We start from the raw sequence: 22,123 nt of genomic DNA, 5'->3' as shown, positions 1-22,123 counted from the left end.
ATTATCATCATGGGTACTGTTTGAGATGTGTTATTTTACTTGGAACCCAATTATAAGCAGCTAAATCTCACTGCATAAAATGGGGCCTGCTTTAAAATACTACAGGTTAGAGGTAAAATAACACATCTTAACAGTAGTCCTCATTGATACCTACGCCCCTAAATAAACCAAAATATCATAAGAACATAAGAATAGCCATACTGGGTCAGACCAATGGTCCATCTAGCCAAGTATCCTGTTTCCAACAGTGGCCAATCCAGGTCACAAGTACTTGGCAGAAACCCAAATAGTAGAAGAGGATCCACTAGAGTATACACTAAAGGTACGCTGGGAGAGATCTGCACCATATGCCTGGAATAGACTTCCTGAGCCGGTACGTCAAGCTCCATCTCTGGCCGTCTTCAAATCTAAGCTAAAAGCCCACCTTTTTGATGCTGCTTTTAACTCCTAACCCTTATTCACTTGTTCAGAACCCTTATTTTATCATCCTCACTTTAATATTCCCTTATCTCTTGTTTGTCCTCTTTGTCTGTCCTAATTAGATTGTAAGCTCTGTCGAGCAGGGACTGTTTCTTCATGTTCAAGTGTACAGCGCTGCGTACGTCTAGTAGCGCTATAGAAATGATAAGTAGTAGTAGTAGTAAATAGTAGCACATTCCATGCTACCAATCCCAGGGCAAGCAGTGGCTTCTCCATGTCTGTCTCAATTGCAGATTGTCGACTTTTCCTCCAGGAAAAGCATTGGTTATCTTTCATGATGTTCTAAATCATCTAGCAGAATTCTACAAAGCCCTTCAAAGAAGTTACTTGACAAACATGGAAGCATTTCAATTTGCAAAAGCCAAAATCAGGAAGCCAAGGACACAGTATCTTGGAGAAAAGATTTATTCCAGTGAAGCTGTACTAGAACTGCTATCATGTTTCAGTGCTCCTGTGAACACAGCTTCCATTTTTCAGTTTATTGAGCAGATGAGTGATCACATGGATGAAAGATTTCAAGATCATGAATTGAATGGTCCGTGTATGACAAAAACTGATTCTTAAATCTGTCCAATAATTTTCTCTTTGGACATCAACAGCTTACCAGATTGTTAAACAAAATGAAGTATCTGCTAGACAAAGATGAAACCTATTTTGGAAAGGAACTCTGTGAACAACATTGAGAATTCAAGTTACCTAATATCTGAGAAAATGAAAAGTAGACTAGTAAAAACATTTGAGGACATACGTTTCATATAGCAACAGAAACAGTTTACTGAACTGTATCTTCTACTAGATGTTCAAGCTTCCAGTGTCAACTGAGAAAGGGGATTTAGATTGATTAATGCCATTAAAACTAAAATGAGAAAAAAGATAGAAGTTGAAAACCTTGAAAATTTAATGAGGATTTAACTATACCTACAGTTTGGAAACTGTGTTAAACTGGACAGTTGTCACTCTGTGATTTATAAATGCCCAGTTTTTCTGCATAATTTTCAATTTTGAAAAGTCACTGATGTGTCTTCCTGGTTTTCTTAGCAACTGACAGTATTTTTCTCTCTTTAAACCACAATCCAGTCCCTCACTGAACTGGTGGGTTACTCCCTGTTTGAACTCCCACTGAGGACCGAACGTAAGACACAGTAGTGAAGATCCAAAATTGTGCTGAATGTATTTATGTTTATTTAAGTGGTACATGACATCTGTAAATCGAAATAGTTTTGTTTTACACTATTGTGGGGCCTGGACAGTTAAACACACCTTTTTAATAAATACATATTCAAATGTGTTCTGTAATGAATTACCATATTGCTTAACATTGAGTAATGCTCACAGGGAAGTAACCAAAACTTTTTGCACATGACAAAAAAGTTTTGTTCACAGCAACCCAGTCTTTAGAGGGAACTATGCTGTGAACCATACTCATAATACAACAGTATATCAAACATTAAAAAGAAGTGCATGTTGTCCCCATCCCTATCTCCATTAACTGGCAGCTTTCTCGTCTACAACTTATTCTAAATACAGCTAACAGGATTGTGGCTGGTTTATCAGGTTAAGGTAAAATTATGTATCATACCTGATAATTTTCTTTCCATTAATCATAGCTGATCAATCCATAGACTGGTGGGTTGTGTCCATCTACCAGCAGGTGGAGATAGAGAGCAAACTTTTGCCTCCCTATATGTGGTCATGTGCTGCCGGAAACTCCTCAGTATGTCGATATCAAAGCTCCATCCGCAGGACTCAGCACTTAGAGAATTACACCCACAAAGGGACACTCTGCCCAGCTCACCACCGCCGAAATGGGGGAGGGGAATTAACCCAGCTCATCCCCACACAAGTGGGGGAGGGGAATCCGTCCAGCTCATCAACCGCAACCGCGGGAGGAGCTGACTGACCCTAACACCGCCGAAGCGGGAGGGGTACAAAGCTGCCCTACAGCCGCACGAAGCGGGAGGGAGTGCCGGCAGAATTTAAGTCTCAATCCAGCCCCGTAAAATGGAGGGGAGAGGAATGCAGCAGCTCACTGTAACACAAACTCGTCTCAACTCTTGAAGAATCCAAGTGAAAAAACTTGAACACGAAGTCCTCCTGAAGTAACTGAAGACTAAACTTGAACCTAAATTCAACCAGAATATAAACAGTACAGATATCTGGGAGGGGCTATGGATTGATCAGCTATGATTAATGGAAAGAAAATTATCAGGTATGATACATAATTTTACCTTCCATATCATCATGCTGATCAATCCATAGACTGGTGGGATGTACCGAAGCAGTACTCACCCAGGGCGGGACATTGAAATCCCTGACCTCAACACTGAAGCTCCAAACCGGGCCTCCGCCCGTGCCGCCACAGTCAAGCGGTAATGCTTGGAGAATGTATGGGCCGATGCCCAAGTTGCCGCCTTGCATATCTCTTCCAAGGAGACGGACCCGGCCTCTGCCATCGAGGCCGCCTGAGCTCTAGTGGAGTGAGCCTTCAGCTGGATAGGCGGCACCTTCCCTGCGGCCACATAAGCCGCTGCAATGGCTTCCTTGACCCATCTTGCCACTGTAGGCTTAGCAGCCTGCAGACCCTTACGAGGACCTGCAAACAGGACAAACAGATGATCCAATTTCCGGAAATCACTGGTCACTTCCAAGTATCTGATGATGACTCGTCTCACATCCAGATATTTAAGAGCAGAGTATTCCTCTGGGTAGTCCTCCCTACGAAAGGAAGGGAGACAGAGCTGCTGATTCACATGGAAGCGAGAAACAATCTTGGGCAGGAAGGAAGGCACTGTGCGAATAGTCACTCCTGCCTCAGTGAACTGCAGAAAAGGCTCTCGACATGAGAGCGCCTGGAGCTCGGAAACTCTTCTGGCTGAAGTGATAGCCACCAAAAAGACTGCTTTCAACGTCAGGTCTTTCAGAGATGCCCTCGACAAGGGTTCAAAAGGCGGCTTCTGTAATGCTCTTAGCACCAGATTGAGATTTCACGCAGGCACCACCGAGTGCAGAGGGGGGCGCAGGTGATTAACTCCCTTGAGAAAACGCACCACATCTGGCTGCGAAGCCAGGGAAGCACCCTTCAGGCGGCCCCTGAAGCAAGCCAGGGCCGCTACCTGGACTTTAAGGGAACTGAGCGACAGGCCTCCCTCCAGACCTTCTTGCAGGAATGCCAACACTGAAGAAATTGGAGCAGTGAATGGAGAAAATGATCCTGCTTCACACCACGCGGCAAAGGTACGCCAAACCCTGGCGTAAGCAGTAGAAGTAGAGCGCTTTCTCGCTCTCAGCATAGTGGCGATGACCTTGTCTGAGAAGCCCTTCTTCCTCAGATGCTGCCGCTCAATAGCCAGGCCGTAAGACCAAAGGGGGAGGGATCCTCCATCACCACGGGACCCTGATGTAACAGACCCTGCTCCACTGGCAGCCGCAGAGGATCGTCGACTGAGAGCCTGATCAAGTCCGCATACCAGGGACGTCTGGGCCAATCCGGACCCACCAGGATTATCCGGCCCGGATGCTTTGCCACCCGGTCTAGCACCCTGCCCAACATGGGCCAGGGCGGGAACACATAGAGAAGCTCTTGTGTCGGCCACTGTTGGAGAAGAGCATCTACTCCCAGGGATCGAGGGTCCCGTCCTCTGCTGAAAAAGCGCGGCACTTGGCAATTGGCCGATGATGCCATCAGATCTAGGCTCGGCAGGCCCCAGCGCTTCGTGATGTCCAAGAACGCCTGAGCAGATAGCTGCCACTCTCCAGGCTCCAAGGTATGGCGACTGAGAAAGTCCGCCTTGACATTCATGACTCCGGCAATGTGGGCCGCTGACAGCTGTTCCAGGTTCGCTTCCGCCCACTGGCATAGATTCATGGCCTCCTTGGCTAGAGGGGCGCTCTTGGTACCTCCCTGGCGGTTGACATAGGCCACAGCCGTGGCATTGTCCGACAGGACCCGTACAGGCTTCAATGCCAGTACCGGGATGAACTCCAAAAGCGCCAACCGAATGGCTCTGAGTTCCAGGAGGTTGATAGACCACTTTGCCTCTGCAGGAGACCAGAGCCCCTGCGCTGTCCTTCCCAAGCAATGGGCTCCCCAGCCCGACAAAGAGGCGTCCGTCGTGACGACAATCCACTCCGGGGTCACCAGAGGCATTCCTGCAGACAACTTGTCTGTCTGCGTCCACCAGCTCAGCGCCTTGCGCACTGCTGGGTCCAAGGGAAGGCGCACAGCATAATCCTCCGACATCGGAGTCCAGCGCTGCAGCAGAGAGAGCTGAAGTGGTCTCATACGAGCCCTGGCCCAGGGCACTACTTCCATCGTGGCCGTCATAGAGCCCAACAGCTGCACATAGTCCCAAGCCTGAAGAGGAGAGGCTACTAGGAACTGGTCCACCTGAGCCTGAAGCTTGACAATCCGATTGTCTGGCAGGAACACTCTGCCCACTTGGGTGTCGAATCGAACTCCCAGATACTCCAGGGACTGAGTTGGGTGCAGCTGGCTTTTCTCCCAGTTGATGATCCACCCCAGGGAGCTCAAAAGAGCAACCACCCGGTTCACAGCTTTGCCACACTCTGCATAAGAGGGGGCTCGGATCAACCAGTCGTCCAGATAAGGATGGACTTGTACTCCTTCCTTCCTCAGGAAGGCCACGATGACCACCATTACTTTGGAGAAGGTCCGCGGAGCAGTAGCCAACCCGAACGGGAGGGCTCTGAACTGGAAGTGTCGGCCCAGGACTGCAAAACGCAGAAAGCGTTGATGGGGAGGCCAGATGGGAATATGCAAGTACGCTTCCTTGATGTCCAAGGATGCCAGGTACTCCCCTGCCTTCACTGCCGCTATAACAGAGCGGAGAGTCTCCATGCGAAAGTGCCGAACTTTCAAGGCCCGATTGACCCCTTTGAGGTCGAGGATAGGCCGTACAGAACCTCCTTTCTTTGGTACCACAAAGTAAATGGAGTAACGTCCCTTGCCAAGCTGATTTTCTGGCACCGGAACGACCGCAACCCAGGCGGATCAGATTGTCCAAGGTCTGCTGCACTGCCACAGCTTTGACCGGAGACTTGCAGGGAGAGAGTACAAACCCGTCTCTTAAGGGTCGGCAGAACTCTAGCTTGTAGCCGTCTTTGATGACTTCCAGCACCCAAGCGTCTGAAGTTATTGTGGTCCACTCGCCCAGAAACGAGGACAGCCGTCCTCCAATCTGCACTGGGGGGTGGACCAAGGCCCCGTCATTGGGTACGAGACCCTGGGGGAGGACCGGAGGGAGGACCGGAGGGACGGCGGTCTCTGCGAAAGGAATGCTGCTTGGGGGAGAAGTTCCTCTTGAAGGAAGAGGAGGCAGAAGAGCCCGACCTGCCCGGGCGGTACCGACGGGCTTCCTGAAACCGTCCTCTGGAGGTACCGGGACGAGTACTAGCCCGAGCCCTGACCTCTGGTAACTTCTTGCCCTTAGACGTGCCGAGATCGGTCACGATTTTGTCCAGCTCGACCCCAAAGAGCAGCTTGCCTTTAAAAGGCAATTTAGCTAGGCGGGATTTAGAGGCGTGGTCAGCAGACCAATGCTTCAGCCAAAGCCACCGCCGCGCAGAGATTGTCTGAGCCATGCCTTTAGCTGAGGCCCTCAAGACATCATACAGCAAGTCTGCCAAATAGGCCAAGCCCGATTCCAGGGCCGGCCAATCAGCCCTCAAGGAATGATCCGAGGGGGAAGCCCGCTGCACCATAGTCAGGCACGCCCTGGCCACATAGGAGCCGCAAACTGAGGCCTGCAAACTTAAAGCAGCCGCCTCAAAGGACGACCTTAAGGCCGCCTCCAATCTTCTGTCTTGGGCGTCCTTTAGGGCCGTGCCACCTTCCACCGGCAACGCCGTTTTCTTAGTCACCGCAGTGATCAAAGAATCCACGGTAGGCCACAGATAGGCCTCACGTTCACTTTCAGGCAAAGGATAGAGGCGGGACATAGCCCTAGCCACTTTAAGGCTCGCTTCCGGGACATCCCATTGAGCCGAAATTAAGGTGTGCATGGCATCATGCACGTGGAAGGTTCTAGGCGGGCACTTCGTCCCCAGCATAATGGCAGAGCCAACAGGGGCTGAGGGAGAGACGTCCTCCGGAGAGGAAATCTTCAAAATGCCCATGGCCTGCACTAACAGGTTGGGCAAATCCTCTGAGCTAAAAAGCCGCGCTGCAGAGGGGTCATCCGCTCCATCCGAGCGGGGATCCGTCTCCTCCAAGGAATCCGCAAAGGACCGTTGGGAGAACTCAGATACGCTGCCCTCATCTACATTGGAGGAGACAAAGTCCTCCAAGGCCTGGGAATCAACCCGAGGGCGTTTACCTCCGGGGGCCTCAACCTCTTTACCAGACGAGGGAGCAGGGGCAGCGTTTTGCATGAGGAAGGCCTGATGCAGCAGCAAAACAAACTCGGGGGAGAAACCCCCCAGACTGTGCACTTCCGCAGCCTGGGCTACAGCCCTAGACGCACCCTCAACCGGCGCTCGCAAGAGCGGGGGAGAGACATGCTGCGCATCCAAGATGGCGTCCGGCGCGACACTCCGCGAAGGAGCCGCGCGGGAAAAACGGCGCTTAACTTTAGCCGCTTTTGTGCCGTCGCCCAAATTAAGGGCGTTCATGGCATCAATGTCTCCCACCTCAAGGGCGGCCCAGGAAGAAGCCGTCCGAGCCGCGTGGCCGGCCAATATGGCGGAGGCGAGCCGCGGGGGATGGGCGTTTATGGCGGGAAAAACCGCCACACCGGAGGAAGGACCGGGACACTCATCGGTCACGAAACTGTCACCCAACAAGGGCGAATCAGACTTTAAGACCCCCGCATCCCCTCTAGAAGCGCCCAAGCGATCAGGGGAGCGACACTTTGCGCCCTCACCCTCCGACGCCATAGGCCACGTGGAGATCAATCGGGGAACCCCCTGCCCGCTATAAAAAGGTAAAAATTACCTGCTTTCCGCTCCGAGCTGTAACGACCTGGTGTCCCAGTGAGTAGCTGCAATAAACGTTTAAATAAATGTCGAAATAAACGCCTTTAAGGACGTTCAAAATTTTTTTTTTTTTTTTTAACGGAGCCAGCGGGAGGGGGGAGAAAAGGAGGGACCTGGCGCCACCAGGTTTGCACTTGCTCAAGAAGAGCCCTCAACCCCAGGCACTCAACAAAACCTAAAAATTAGGCTTGGAGGCCTAGCCAGAGCTGCTGCTGTGTGTGACCACCACCTGCTGAGATAGAGAACATACTGAGGAGTTTCCGGCAGCACATGACCACATATAGGGAGGCAAAAGTTTGCTCTCTATCTCCACCTGCTGGTAGATGGACACAACCCACCAGTCTATGGATTGATCAGCATGATGATATGGAACATCTTATTACCCCAAAACTGAGCAGCCTTGTTACCAGTATTTTTTAAAGTTGTTTTCTGAGTGTTGCTTACTAATTCTCCCAATTATCTGTGAGAACACCTGGCACATTACCAGCCAGCACAATCTCTTCATTTATCACATGACTTGCTGTTGGTTACTCCCTCTGTTGAAGATATTCAGCAGATGGATATGTGGAGAAGAGCTTTTTCATATGTTGGTACTGATCTGTGGAACTCAATCCCACAGAAACTGACTAAGGTAAGAGTCTTTTCTGGTTATTTCATTAGCACTTTAAGGCCTGGCTTTTGATTGCTGGAGGATGGGACAGAGATTGATATTGTGTTTTATTTGTTTTATGTTTACTCTTTGTATGTGTTATGTTTTTCTTTATTATATTTTATGCATTTATTATTTTGTGAGCTGCTCTGAATCCAAGTTGGATGAACAGATATAAATGTAAGGTATGTATGTATTAATTACATATCCTCTAGAACTAAACCCTACAATGGGGATACCACTGCACCATGTGACCCTCTACAAGTCACTGGATCCTGAATGCAGCATTCATTGCATGTCTAAATTATGTTTGACAAAAATACTACTGTCCTCAAGAAGTTGGCCCAGTTGATGGAGTTTCAGGAGTGCTACATATAAAATAACTACTTATGATAAAGAAAAAAAAATATGTTAATTGGCACGAAATGTCAAAACCAAAGAAAACTCTAACTTAGGCACCGAAATAGAACTATGGATGGGCATATTTGTTACACGCACCCTGTTGTTCATCAAGTGACATGGATCCAAGCTGACTGTTAACCACAGAGGAAGGAGAATCTGAAACGAAAATGAGATTTTAACTTAAATATAAGCAGAAGCAATGCCATAATCATCTTTTTTAAATAAAGGGGGTGTAGCTGGGCAAAGCAAAACACTTTGAAAATCCTTCCAAAGCAGCATGCACCAATCAGTTGTGCACTCAAACATTTAGTATTCTGGCAATTTAAGGGATCATCATGGAGAGATGGCCTTTGTATGTCCTCTCATACATTCAGGCCAAGTGCTGCATGAACCTGTTAGGCCAGGAAAATAAGATGTAGTTTACTTTACAGCCATTTTTAATATGCTCTTATTCAGGCAATACTTGGCTGTCCCTCCCCAGTGGAGGTGAGACCTATTTAATCAAGTACTATCTCACATATACTATCCTTTGATATACTGTAAAATGTGAAGATCACATAATCTCAACAACCTGGCACAGTAGATATTGGATAATGACAATTACCCAAAGTGTCTTTTTTTGTAATGACTGGTATAAAAAATATTTGATACAGTTTTCTATTTAACCCACTTTTAAATCCAGAGCTCTAAAATGAACTGTTACTTATCAATTATGCTGTCCTACTGGACAATCTTAATGCAAAAGATCAAGTTAACTATTAATTCTATCAGCTCTTTGCTAAGCCTCTTGTATGATACAGGAGGTACCTAAAGATCAAAAATACGGCACGCCTGATGAACAGACTGTGTAGAATAATCAAATATGTTAGTTATCTGAGAGTTTTTCCCTTCCCCAGTGCTCTCTTTCTCTATCTCCCATACGCTGTTTTTCTCCCCACCACCTTGTATTCTTCCTCCCCCATGTTCTCCCTTCCTTTCTGTTTTAACGTTGTAGGCAACAGTCTCCATGATCTTCCTTCATCCAAGTTTAGTGTGGTGCTGCAGGATCTTAAAAAGATCATGATAAGTACATGCTCCCTATCCTGCCCGTGCAGGGATGTCAAAACAAAACAAACAAAAAATGCTGTGCTTGCAAGATTCTGGATGTTTGAATGATGATAATGAAGCTTTTGTTGTAATTGGATTTGACTGTGCAGAATTTTAGTAGATTGCAAATCAGAATCACTAGATCGACTGATTAACGATCTTGTTGATCAAACTTAGGTAAACTGCCTAGTGTACACCAAGGTGGATCAACTGTTATAAAACTGCTGTTAAACACATTGAATTTGTCAACAGGGCGAGAGGGAAGGAGCTCTATACTGTCACATGTAATAATGAATGCTAGCAAGCACCAGTGTTACTGAACAATTGCAGACACTGTATAGGCTCAAATTTATATAGGCAAATCGGATTATTAAGTGTGCACCACTAGAATAAATATATAAGCCTTACTCTTTCTCTCATTATTGTATCACTATTATAGTACAACTTAAAAATTCCTGTTGAAGGAAAGAAAAATTGTGTGGGTCTATTGAGAAGAATATATGCAGAAACTGCAGTAAAAACAGAAGAATAGTTACCATTTTCTTCTGTATTTACTAACAATTTCACCTGTGACACAAAGATTAAAGTAGGTCTTACCTACTGATTTTCTTTCCTCAAGTCCCTCCAGACCAGCCCAGACACTTGAGTTTGTGCCATCCTACCAGCAGCTGGAGACTGAGAGACTAATGAGTTGTAATGTTGAAGCTTAAGATCCCTGTACTGCAGATTGGCCAGAATTTCAATAACAAAGCAGTAGACAAGTATATAAAGATACAAAAGATTCTCCCCCCAGCAAAAAATAATTTAAAAATTTTCAACAGACAAGTATGAATCCTGAACCTTATAAACATCAGGAAACAGATGGGCAAGCAGTCCACTAGTCCCAACAGAACTCATAATGAAGAAGCAGACACAATGAAAAGCTGATAAAAAGCCTTTATTGTGGAATATTGGATAAAAATGCACCAACAGGGCTGCTTCAGGGGCGATACTTATACCTTATGGTGTGGTACTGTGACTTCATCCAAGGTAAAACAGAGTCTCCAAACACAAGGGGGATCTCTGCTCATTCACAAATATCTGTGCTTAGCTGGAAAGCTAGCTTTAAACTGAGGCTATGTCACATGAAGTGACAGTACCACACCATGAGGTATCACTCCTGAAGCAGCCCTGCTGGGTGAAACATGGCCATATTGGGCATCTTTTATCTGATATTTCACAATAAAGGCTTTTTATCTACCTTTCATCATGTCTCCTTATAAACATCAGACAATATGTAACATCCAGAAAAAAAATACAACTACTGAAGGCTCTGTTGTTTGAACCTTTTCTAACTCTCCACTATATCTTTTTTTGAGATACAGCGACCAGAACTAAACACAATACTCAAGGTGCAGTTGCACCGTGGCGCGATACAAAGGCATTATAGTACTTTCAGTCTTATTCACCATCCCTCATCCCAATATAACACAAATAAACCCACCAACATAACCACCCCAGATTACACCCGCCCTATATCAGACAGCCTGAAAATTCTCGGAGTTACAATCGACCGAAACCTCACACTAGAGAGCCAAGTGAAACTACAACAAAGAAAATGTTCCACTCAATGTGGAAGCTCAAAAGAGTGAAACCTTTTTTCCCCCGAGGGAAATATTTTGCAACTTGGTGCAATCTATAGTACTAAGCCACCTAGACTACTGCAATGGAATCTATGTGAGATACAAAGAACAAATCATAAAGAAACTGCTGAAAACACAGCAGCTAGGCTCATATTTGGAAAAACGAGATTCAAAAGCGCAAAACCCCTACAAGAAAGACTACACTGGCTCACAATCAAAGAACGTATTGCGATCAAAATCTGCGCCCTGGTTCATAAAATCATCTACGGCGAAGCCCCGGGATACATGACAGACCTCATTGACCTACCAACCAGAAACTCATCAAGATCAACATGAACATACCTAAATCTCCACCACCCAAGCTACAAAGGACTCAAATACAAATCAACCTATTCATCCAGCTTCTCCTATATAAGCACGCAACTATGGAACGCATTACCAAGCGCCATGAAAACAACATATGACAACCTAAACTTCCGGAAACTACTAAAAACTAACCTGTTCAAAAAGTCATACCCTAACGATCCAACTTAAATGCCTTAACCCTGAAACACAACAAAACCAAAGCTCGTACTGGACATAGCTTAATTCTTCCTCCTTATGATTCCCCAATGTGTCTGTCACACTTGACCTTTACTTTACCACAACTTCACACTGTATTTGTTTATACCAGTATTGGCGATTGCCTCTACGGTACTATGTAAGCCACATTGAGCCTGCAAATAGGTGGGAAAATGTGGGATACAAATGTAACAAATAAATAAACATTAGCCATGGGTGAGTTCTGGACTGGTCTGAAGGGACTCAAGAAAAGAAAATTAGCAGGTAAGACAAAATGTATCATCTCATCAGACCAGTCCAAATGCTTGGGACGTATGAGAGCAGTAAATTATAAAGGGTGGGACCTTGTAATCCTCACCTTCAAAACCTTGGCCCAAGGGCCACATCATCCCTTGCCCGCAAATCCAATCTGTAATAGCAGACAAAGGAATGCACAGAAGCCCAATTTGCCACTTTACAAACTTCATGAGATGGAATTAAATAGTATTTTGCTCAAGAAGTGGACTGACCTCTAGTAAAGTAAACTTTTAAAAATGAAGGTACTAGATTTCCACAAAGAATATACAAGCTGATCGCTTCTTTAATCCAGCGAGCTACAGTCACTTTAGACACTGGTTCTCCCTTATGGATGCCTCCAAACAAAACAACCAACCTGCTTTCTTTATCTCATGCTTTCTCTTAATACTCCTTTAACACTCAGCCCACATCCAACTTATGCAAGACTGCAGACTCTTGTTTATTTCTCTATTTCTTAAAAACAGGCAGAGAGATGGACTGGTTTAAATGAAAAGTGGAAACCACTTTAGGAAAAAAGGATGGTACTGGTCAAAACTCTATTTTCTCATTGGAACAAGGCTTGCAACTCTGAAATGCATCAAGCACAAAAACATACGAACATAAGAGTAGCCATACTGGGTCAGAGCAATGATACATCTAGCCCAGTATCCTGCTTCCAACAGTGGCCAATTCAAGTCACAAGTATCTGGCAGAAACCCAAATAGTAGCAAATTTCCATGCTACCAATCCCAGAGCAAGAAGCGGCTTCCCCATGTCTGTCTCAATAGCAGACTATGGACTTTTCCTCCGGGAATTTATCCAAACCTTTTTTAAACCCAGATATGCTAACTGCTGTTACGACATCCTCTGGTAATGAGTTCCAGAGCTTATTTTATTTATTTGGGCATGATATACCGCAAAATAGATCCAAACAGCAACTAAGCAGTATACAGAAAACTTTTTCTAGTACAATGCAAATGAAGATACTAGCCAGAGTAAGAGGGGAAGCCAAGAGATGCCCTAAGAAATGGAGAATTCAAAAGCCAGGGAAAAAAGGTGAGAATTAAGAAAGACTTTAAATGAAGGCAGGGAGGGGGGTAGACCAAAGGGAGGAGGAAGACAGTTCCAAAGCTTTGGGCCCAGATAGCTGAAAGCAGTGTCACGAGAGATCGTAAGGTGAAGAGCGGTAAGGTAAAGGAATACACAACAGGTGATCAGATGCAGAGCGCAGGAGGCAGGGTGGGGAATAAGGAATCAAAAGCTGATGTAAGTAGGCAGGTGCAGAAGGGAAGCATCCTTTGAAAACTAGCATAAGAAGTTGAAGCGAATACAGAAAGTGACAGGTAACCAGTGTTCAAGGCAGAGGAGAGGAATGATATGGTTGAAGTGGTGTGCACGATGAATAATCTTAACTGCTGTCAACTGGATAAGTTGAAAACGCTTCAGGGAATGCGCATAGAGGGAATTACAATAGTCGATTTTAGAAATTACCAAACAGAGAATGGTGCGAATAGACCGAGGACAGGAAAGAACAGATAGTTTGAATACAGTGAAGAGTAAAAAAAAAAAAAAAAAAGGCAGAGCGAACAATGGAATCAATCTGTGCTTTCAAAGTAAGTTTATAGTCAGGAACAACCCCAAGGATCCTGACCAACTCACAGAAAGAAAGAGGGTGGCCTTCGATAGTTGGAGCTGAGTGGATTGGGTGGGAAAGGAAATAGATTCACATTTGGACTGATGAAAGAAAAGGCCATTGTTCTTCAGCCAAGTGGAGACAGATTTAGACAGGAATTGAGGAAGGACAAGGGAGATGAAGTGTTGTCAAGGACCTCATATAAGATTTGAATGTCATCTGCGTAACAGAATGGCACACAACCCTGTTCTTGAATTAAAAGTATTTCCATGCAACTTCATTGAGTGTCCCAAGTCTTTTTGTACTTTTTGAAAGAATAAAAAATTGATTCACTTTTGCCTATTCTACACCACTCAGGATTTTGTAGGCCTCAATCATATCTTCCCTCAGCTGTCTCTTTTCCAAGCAGATGCCTAACCTCTTCAGTCTTTCCTCATTTGGGAGGAGTTCCAGCCCCTTTATATTTTGGTCGCTCTTCTTTGAACCTTTTGAGATACAGCGACCAAAATTAAACGCAATACTCAAGGTGAGGTCGCACCATGGAGCAATACAGAGGCATTAAAATGTTCTTGGTTTTATTTACCATCCCTTTCCTAATAATTCCTAGCACTCTGTTTGCTTTTTTGGCCACCGCCACACACTGGACAGAAAATTTCAGTGTATTATCTATAATGACACTTAGATCTTTTTCTTGGGTGCTGACTCCCAAATAGACGGCCAAGACCCATTTCAGCACACCTATTTTCAAAGATCCTCCATATCCTAACATACGCCAAAGAAGCAGACTTGTTTCAGGAAGACAAAAGGGTCAAGATCAATCTCTCTCAGTAAATTTTCTTCCTTAACCGGACCCTCCTAAGACCCAAGCCATAAGACAAAATAGAGACATGTCCTGCATGCTGATTGGAATTTGTACCAAGAAGGGAGTCTTGTTGGAGAATATCAGAGGGTCTTCTACCTTCATCCTCACCAGATCTCCATATCAAGGCCTCCTGGGCTAGATCGGGGCCAAAAGAACCATCTGTCCTGCATACACCTGTATCAACTGTAATACCCTGCCTATAAAGGGCCCCAGAGGAAAGACATTCACAAGACCCATTCACAGCTAGGATCAAATCAAAGCATCTATTCCTGCTGACTTTAGATCCTTTCTATGACTGAAGAAGGCTGGTACCTTCACATTCTTTGATGTTGCCATCAGATCTAGGACAAACATGTCCCTGCAGCTTGGGAAAAGGTTGCTGAGAAAGTCTCTTGCTACATAAGCTGCTGATGTGTCTACCAGATTCTTTTCTGTCCATTCCATCAATACTTTCACCTCTCCTGAGACTTGATGACTTCTTGTTCCTCCGGGTTGGTTTACACATGCTACTGCCATCACATTGTCCAAAGAATTCTGAATGCTCTATGATATACTGGATAATGGAACTCTTTGAAAGTTAGACAAATAGGTTGCATCTCCAGGTGACTGATTGACCACTGGGCTTCCTCCTGTAACTAGCAACCTCGAGTCCTCCTGTTGCCTCAATTCACCCCTGAACCAATAACGCTTGTATCTGTTACTGGAATCCAGTCCAGGGTCACAAGACTCTTTCCTTTGAGAAAACTGTCCTTCTTCAACCACTGATTGAGACTTTTCTTGGATTCCTGAGTCAATGGTAACACCTGGTCATAATCCTTTGACTGAGGAAACCACCAAGAAAGAAGAGATCTTTGCAAGAGACACACCACTAAATCCAGTGTCACTGCCATCAATCCCAATACTTGTAGGTAGTACTACATGGATGATTTGTGGAATCAAGTTAGATTTCTGATCTGTGACTAACTTCCTCATTCTTTCAAGAAGGAGAAGCACTTTGCCTAAGGTGGTATCAAACCTGGCTCCCAAATATTCCAGAGTTTGGGAAGGAAAACTGTTGCTCTTGGAAAAGTTAATTACCCAGCCTAAGTCCTGCAGAAACTACATTACTCGAGCAGTTACTGCTTCACTCTCTTCTCGGGACTGCACGCAGATTAACCAATTGTCCAAATAAGGTTGAACTAAAATCCTCTTTCTCTGTAAATCTGAGATATCGCTGACAAGACACCATGATAAGGATGTGAAGAAAGGCTTTTGTCAGCTCTAAGGAGGTAAGCAACGCCCCTTTTTGAACTGTTCCATCATCTACTTGGTAACCTTGAAGAAATGTGCTCATAAAAACCTGTTGATTGTTTTGACATCTAGAATATGCTAAAAAGTTTCTTCCTTCTTTGGGACTACAAATTAAACTGAATAACATCCAGTCTTTTCTTCCCAAGGTGGCAATGGAGCCACCACCTGTAAATGAATAAGCCCTGTTAGGGTCTGCTTGACTGTTGTTATCTTTTGATAATACCAACATGGAGATTCCAGAAACGCCTTGGGAAGAGGACAAGCATATTCTAGTGCATACCTGTCTCAAATGATCTCCAGTACCTAGAGATCTGTGGTCATTTGGGTCCACCTCCGATAGAATGATACCAGTCACCCCCACAGGTGATATCAGTGAATAGACCTTCATTGTATTCCTTTGTAATTCCCTACTGTAGACTCGGGAAACCCTCTGCCGCCTCTCTGGGAACCTCATAAGGACAGTCTTCTGAAGGGAAATCTTGCCCTCTGAATAGAGCTTACTCTGCCCAGTCTACTAGCCTCTGTCAAACAGCCCTCTAGCTACAGAGGACTTAGGCTGATCTTCTGGCAAACTTCAGGCAATACTAGGCACCTTGGACTCAAAGTCTTTACCAATTCTCTAACATAGCAACACAGTAACATACCGTGTTTCCCTGAAAATAGGACATCCCCCGAAAATAAGACCTAGTAGAGGTTTTGCTGCAATTGGTAATATAAGGCCTCCCCCGAAAGTAAGACCTGGCAAAGTTTTTCTTTTGAAGCAGGGCCGCCGAGAGCAGGACAAGGCCACCCCCCCCCCCCCACCCGAGGTCACCCCCCCCACTCGAGATCGCCGTGCCCCCCTCCACCCGCCCTCCGTCGTTCCCAGAACTAACCTGAAGCGCCTCCTTTCACCTTCGCAGCAAGCAGCAGCAGGGCAGACCTCTCCTTCCTTCCGTGCCCCGCCCTCACGGATATTTTAACTTCACGACACTAAGAGCACAAGGGTGACGGTCTGGAACCAACCCGATGAAAATAAACAACAGGCAACCAGCAAGCCTCATACAGTTAACTGATTTATTTCACTATTGAACAATTTATAGCTGAGCTTAGAGACTCAGGTGGTAGGCGGGACTGGTGCTATGAAGGAGGGTTGCTATGGGCCATATCCATTTCTTATGGATCAAAGGCACTTGAGCAAATTCTGAGCACTGCATAATAAAAAAAACATAAAAATTGAGTCACCATAAATACAAACAGATATTCTGGTGGAATTGGTAGTAGTATTAAATTTTAACTACCAGACCCTCGACCATTCTTCTAACATTTGGAGATCCCTTCTCATCGTTTCTAGTCCCTCCAGGGTAGCCACTCTATTGGCTATTTTCGTGTCATCCGCACAAAGGCACACCTTTCTTTCCAACCCTTCAGCAATATCTCCCACAAATATATTAAACAGAATAGGCCCCAGCACCGACCCCTGAGAAACTCCACTGCTCACTTTCCTTTCCTTCGAGAAGATTCCATTTACCACCACCCTCTGCCACCTGTTGGTCAACCAGTTTCTTATCCAGTTCACCACTTTCGGTCCTAAGTTCAACCCTTTCAGCTTATTCATGAGTCTTCTGTGGGGGACAGTATCAAAGGATTTGCTGAAGTCCAAATAGATTACATCTAGCGCACGTCCCTCATCCAGTTCTTTGGTCACCCAGTCAAAGAAGTCAATAAGATTCGTTTGGAAGGATTTTCCTTTGGTAAAGCCATGTTGCCTCGGGTCCTGTAACCCGTCGGCTTCTAGAAAGTTAACTATCCTTTCTTTCCGCAGCGACTCCATTATTTTTCAGTGTTTCAACATGCATCCATTAATTTCCCAATGTTTCAACATGCATCTCGGTGATGAATTTCTGGTTGTCACAGATGTTTTTTAGTCTTGCCACCTCCTCCTAAACAACCAAATAGCTGTAGAATGTGTTAGTTGTATTAAAAAGAAAGTCACAAGGGTTAGAAGTAGCCAGTAGATATAAGAAATATTGCTTAGCTCTGGAATAATCAGGCTCCAAACACCCGAAGGCCAGATCTTCAAAGACCACAGGTAAGACCTCTGCCGCATGTTTTCAAAAACCTAGTCCCACCTCTTCGCCTCAACAATCCAGCCTACAAAAGATCAGGTGATTCAGAGCTAAGGGTACAGAAACGATGGGGGAGGGGATGAAAAAGAAACTCCTGAAAGTACTTAGAAATACTTACAGTGGTGGAAATAAGTATTTGATCCCTTGCTGATTTTGTAAGTTTGCCCACTGACAAAGACATGAGCAGCCCATAATTGAAGGGTAGGTTATTGGTAACAGTGAGAGATAGCACATCACAAATTAAATCCGGAAAATCACATTGTGGAAAGTATATGAATTTATTTGCATTCTGCAGAGGGAAATAAGTATTTGATCCCCCACCAACCAGTAAGAGATCTGGCCCCTACAGACCAGGTAGATGCTCCAAATCAACTCGTTACCTGCATGACAGACAGCTGTCGGCAATGGTCACCTGTATGAAAGACACCTGTCCACAGACTCAGTGAATCAGTCAGACTCTAACCTCTACAAAATGGCCAAGAGCAAGGAGCTGTCTAAGGATGTCAGGGACAAGATCATACACCTGCACAAGGCTGGAATGGGCTACAAAACCATCAGTAAGACGCTGGGCGAGAAGGAGACAACTGTTGGTGCCATAGTAAGAAAATGGAAGAAGTACAAAATGACTGTCAATCGACAAAGATCTGGGGCTCCACGCAAAATCTCACCTCGTGGGGTATCCTTGATCATGAGGAAGGTTAGAAATCAGCCTACAACTACAAGGGGGGAACTTGTCAATGATCTCAAGGCAGCTGGGACCACTGTCACCACGAAAACCATTGGTAACACATTACGACATAACGGATTGCAATCCTGCAGTGCCCGCAAGGTCCCCCTGCTCCGGAAGGCACATGTGACAGCCCGTCTGAAGTTTGCCAGTGAACACCTGGATGATGCCGAGAGTGATTGGGAGAAGGTGCTGTGGTCAGATGAGACAAAAATTGAGCTCTTTGGCATGAACTCAACTCGCCGTGTTTGGAGGAAGAGAAATGCTGCCTATGACCCAAAGAACACCGTCCCCACTGTCAAGCATGGAGGTGGAAATGTTATGTTTGGGGGTGTTTCTCTGCTAAGGGCACAGGACTACTTCACCGCATCAATGGGAGAATGGATGGGGCCATGTACCGTACAATTCTGAGTGACAACCTCCTTCCCTCCGCCAGGGCCTTAAAAATGGGTCGTGGCTGGGTCTTCCAGCACGACAATGACCCAAAACATACAGCCAAGGCAACAAAGGAGTGGCTCAGGAAGAAGCACATTAGGGTCATGGAGTGGCCTAGCCAGTCACCAGACCTTAATCCCATTGAAAACTTATGGAGGGAGCTGAAGCTGCGAGTTGCCAAGCGACAGCCCAGAACTCTTAATGATTTAGAGATGATCTGCAAAGAGGAGTGGACCAAAATTCCTCCTGACGTGTGCAAACCTCATCATCAACTACAGAAGACGTCTGACCGCTGTGCTTGCCAACAAGGGTTTTGCCACCAAGTATTAGGTCTTGTTTGCCAGAGGGATTAAATACTTATTTCCCTCTGCAGAATGCAAATAAATTCATATACTTTCCACAATGTGATTTTCCGGATTTAATTTGTGATGTGCTATCTCTCACTGTTACCAATAACCTACCCTTCAATTATGGGCTGCTCATGTCTTTGTCAGTGGGCAAACTTACAAAATCAGCAAGGGATCAAATACTTATTTCCACCACTGTATCTGTAGTTTTTACTGCTTAATTGTATCTAATTTTTGCCCAGACTAATATTAAACACACAAATATTGGGAGGCTTAACAGTTATGATATTCAGTGACCAGGAAATAATCCTGTATCAGAATCAGCATGTTTCAATACAGTGCACAGATTAGAGGGGCCAGGGGACCGACATAGCCAACAGCCGAATGCCTGTTCTGTGCACCCCCTTGCTGCCTGCACCTGGGGCACATCGCCCCACCCATTCCACCCTTGGTATGCTACTGCCTAGATCTATTTCTGATAGTTCATTTCCAGTGATGAGCAATGGCTCTCCCAGATCTACTTCACTAATTTATTTTATTTATTTATTTGTTGCATATGTATCCCACATTTTCCCACCTCTTTGCAGGCTCAATGTGGCTTACAATACATCATGAATGGTGGAAATACATAAGAAAAATATGCATTTAGTATTACAGAAGGAACTTGGGTAACATGATATTGATAAAACATGATAGTAGTTTAACAAGCAAATATTGTAAGACAGTTCTGGAGATATGTATAGGAGTTCACATTTGTTGATCTTTGTGGTGTGCCTTGTTAAAGTGATGGGTCTTCAGTAGTTTGCAGAAGGTAGTTAGTTCATAGATCGTTTTTAAGTTGCGCGGCAGCGCGTTCCAGAATTGTGTGCTCAGGTAGGAGAAGGTTGACGCATGCGTTAGTTTGTATTTTAGACCTTTACAGTTGGGGAAGTGAAGATTAAGGAATGTGCGGGATGATTTTTTAGCATTCCTGGGTGGTAAGTCTATCAGGTCTGACAAGTAGGCTGGAGCGTCTCTGTGAATGATTTTGTGAACTAGGGTGCATGTTTTGAACGTGATGCGTTCTTTAAGTGGGAGCCAGTGTAGCTTTTCTCGTAGGGGTTTAGCCCTTTCATATTTTGTTTTACCGAATATTAGTCTAGCTGCAGTGTTCTGAGCTGTCTAAAGTTTCTTGATTATTTGCTCTTTGCAATCAGCGTAGAGTGTGTTGCAGTAGTCTAGGTGACTGAGTACCATTGATTGTAGCAGGCTGCGGAAAACGGTCCTTGGGAAGAAAGGTCTTACTCTTTTTAATTTCCACATTGAGTGGAACATCTTCTTGGTTGTGTTTTTCGCATGATTCTCAAGTGTTAGGTGTCGATCAATAGTAACTCCAAGAATTTTTAGGGTTTCTGAAATTGGAAGATTCAGTTTTGGTATGTTAATGGTGGTGAATTTGTTCGTGTTATGTTGCGAGGTAAGTATTAGGCATTGGGTTTGTTCTGCATTGAGTTTCAGCTGAAATGCATCCGCCCATGTATGCATGATATGGGAAAATTAGGTTCTTACCTTGGTAATTTTCTTTCCTTTAGTCATAGCAGATGAAGCCATTATGTATGGGTTGTGTCCATCAACCAGCAGGGGGAGATAGAGAGCACTCAAATTTCACAGTGCCACATGGTCAGCTAGCTCCACTGCCTCTTCAGTATTTGAAGCTTCCAAAGCAGTATAACAAACCGCAATGGGAATAACATGAACTTTCCTCACAGTGAACGATGGCCCCATAACAAGGGCATGAACTCAAAAGGAGGGAATGAACACATCCTCCTGGAGGGAATAAACTCGTCCTCCTCTTTGTATTTATGGAGGGAATACACACATCCTCCTGGAGGGAATGAACTCAACCTCCTACACATGAACTGGAGGGAATGAACTCATCCTCCTATAAGTGAACAAGAATCCTGAAGACTGTTTTCCAACTTTCTCCCAAGGAAGGATTAGAACTTCAGGAAACAAGAACAGAACCTGAAACAGATTCACATCATACAGACAATCGTACAGGGAGGGCTCATGGCTTCATCTGCTATGACTAAAGGAAAGAAAATTACCAAGGTAAGAACCTAATTTTCCCTTCCTTGTCATCAAGCAGATGAAGCCATTACGTATGGGATGTAACAAAGCAATCCCTATATAGGGTGGGAACAAGTCACACCATGCGCTAGCACTTGTGCTCCAAAACGCGCATCCCTCCTAGCAGCCACATCCAGCCTGTAATGTCGGGCAAATGAAAGCTTCGAAGCCCATGTTACTGCATTGCAAATCTCATGAAGAGAGCGTGCTCCAGTTTCAGCCCAAGAGGAAGAAATCGCTCTGGTAGAATGCACCTTAAAGGCTACAGGCGGAGACCGGCCGGCAAGCAGATAAGCTGAAAAGATAGTTTGAGCCAGCGGGCAATAGTGGCTTTAGACGCTGGAGACGCTGCGAGGACCTGATAGCAAAACAAACAGATGATCATAGATGATCATAGATCCTGAAAGAGATAGTAACTCGCAGATACTGCAGCAGAGTCCTGCGCACAACAGGTGCAACTGCCCAAAAGATTCTGGAAACTCCTCCTTATCAAAGGAGGGCAAGAAAATAGGCTGGTTTAGGTGAAACGCTGAAACCACCTTA

The 22,123-nt window shown here is 45.1% G+C and overlaps 1 protein-coding gene across 6 annotated transcripts in view; it reads right to left on the bottom strand.

The window, feature by feature from the left end:
- The window catches only part of DCAF6 (DDB1 and CUL4 associated factor 6), a 540,954-nt gene that overhangs the window by 232,040 nt on the left and 286,791 nt on the right, over positions 1 to 22,123 (bottom strand). For 4 of the 6 annotated variants that reach the window (XM_030203854.1, XM_030203855.1, XM_030203856.1 and 1 more), the window contains one exon: positions 8,621 to 8,680. The exons of the other annotated variants lie outside the window; for them this stretch is intronic. In XM_030203854.1, the coding sequence (XP_030059714.1) occupies positions 8,621 to 8,680 (60 nt within the window). The remainder of the gene's footprint in view (positions 1 to 8,620; positions 8,681 to 22,123) is intronic. 6 annotated transcript variants of the gene reach the window in all.

The sequence above is a fragment of the Microcaecilia unicolor genome, chromosome 5 (genome assembly GCF_901765095.1).
Source record: "Microcaecilia unicolor chromosome 5, aMicUni1.1, whole genome shotgun sequence".
NCBI lineage: Eukaryota > Metazoa > Chordata > Amphibia > Gymnophiona > Siphonopidae > Microcaecilia > Microcaecilia unicolor.
This window is presented reverse-complemented; position numbering and strand designations above follow the sequence as displayed.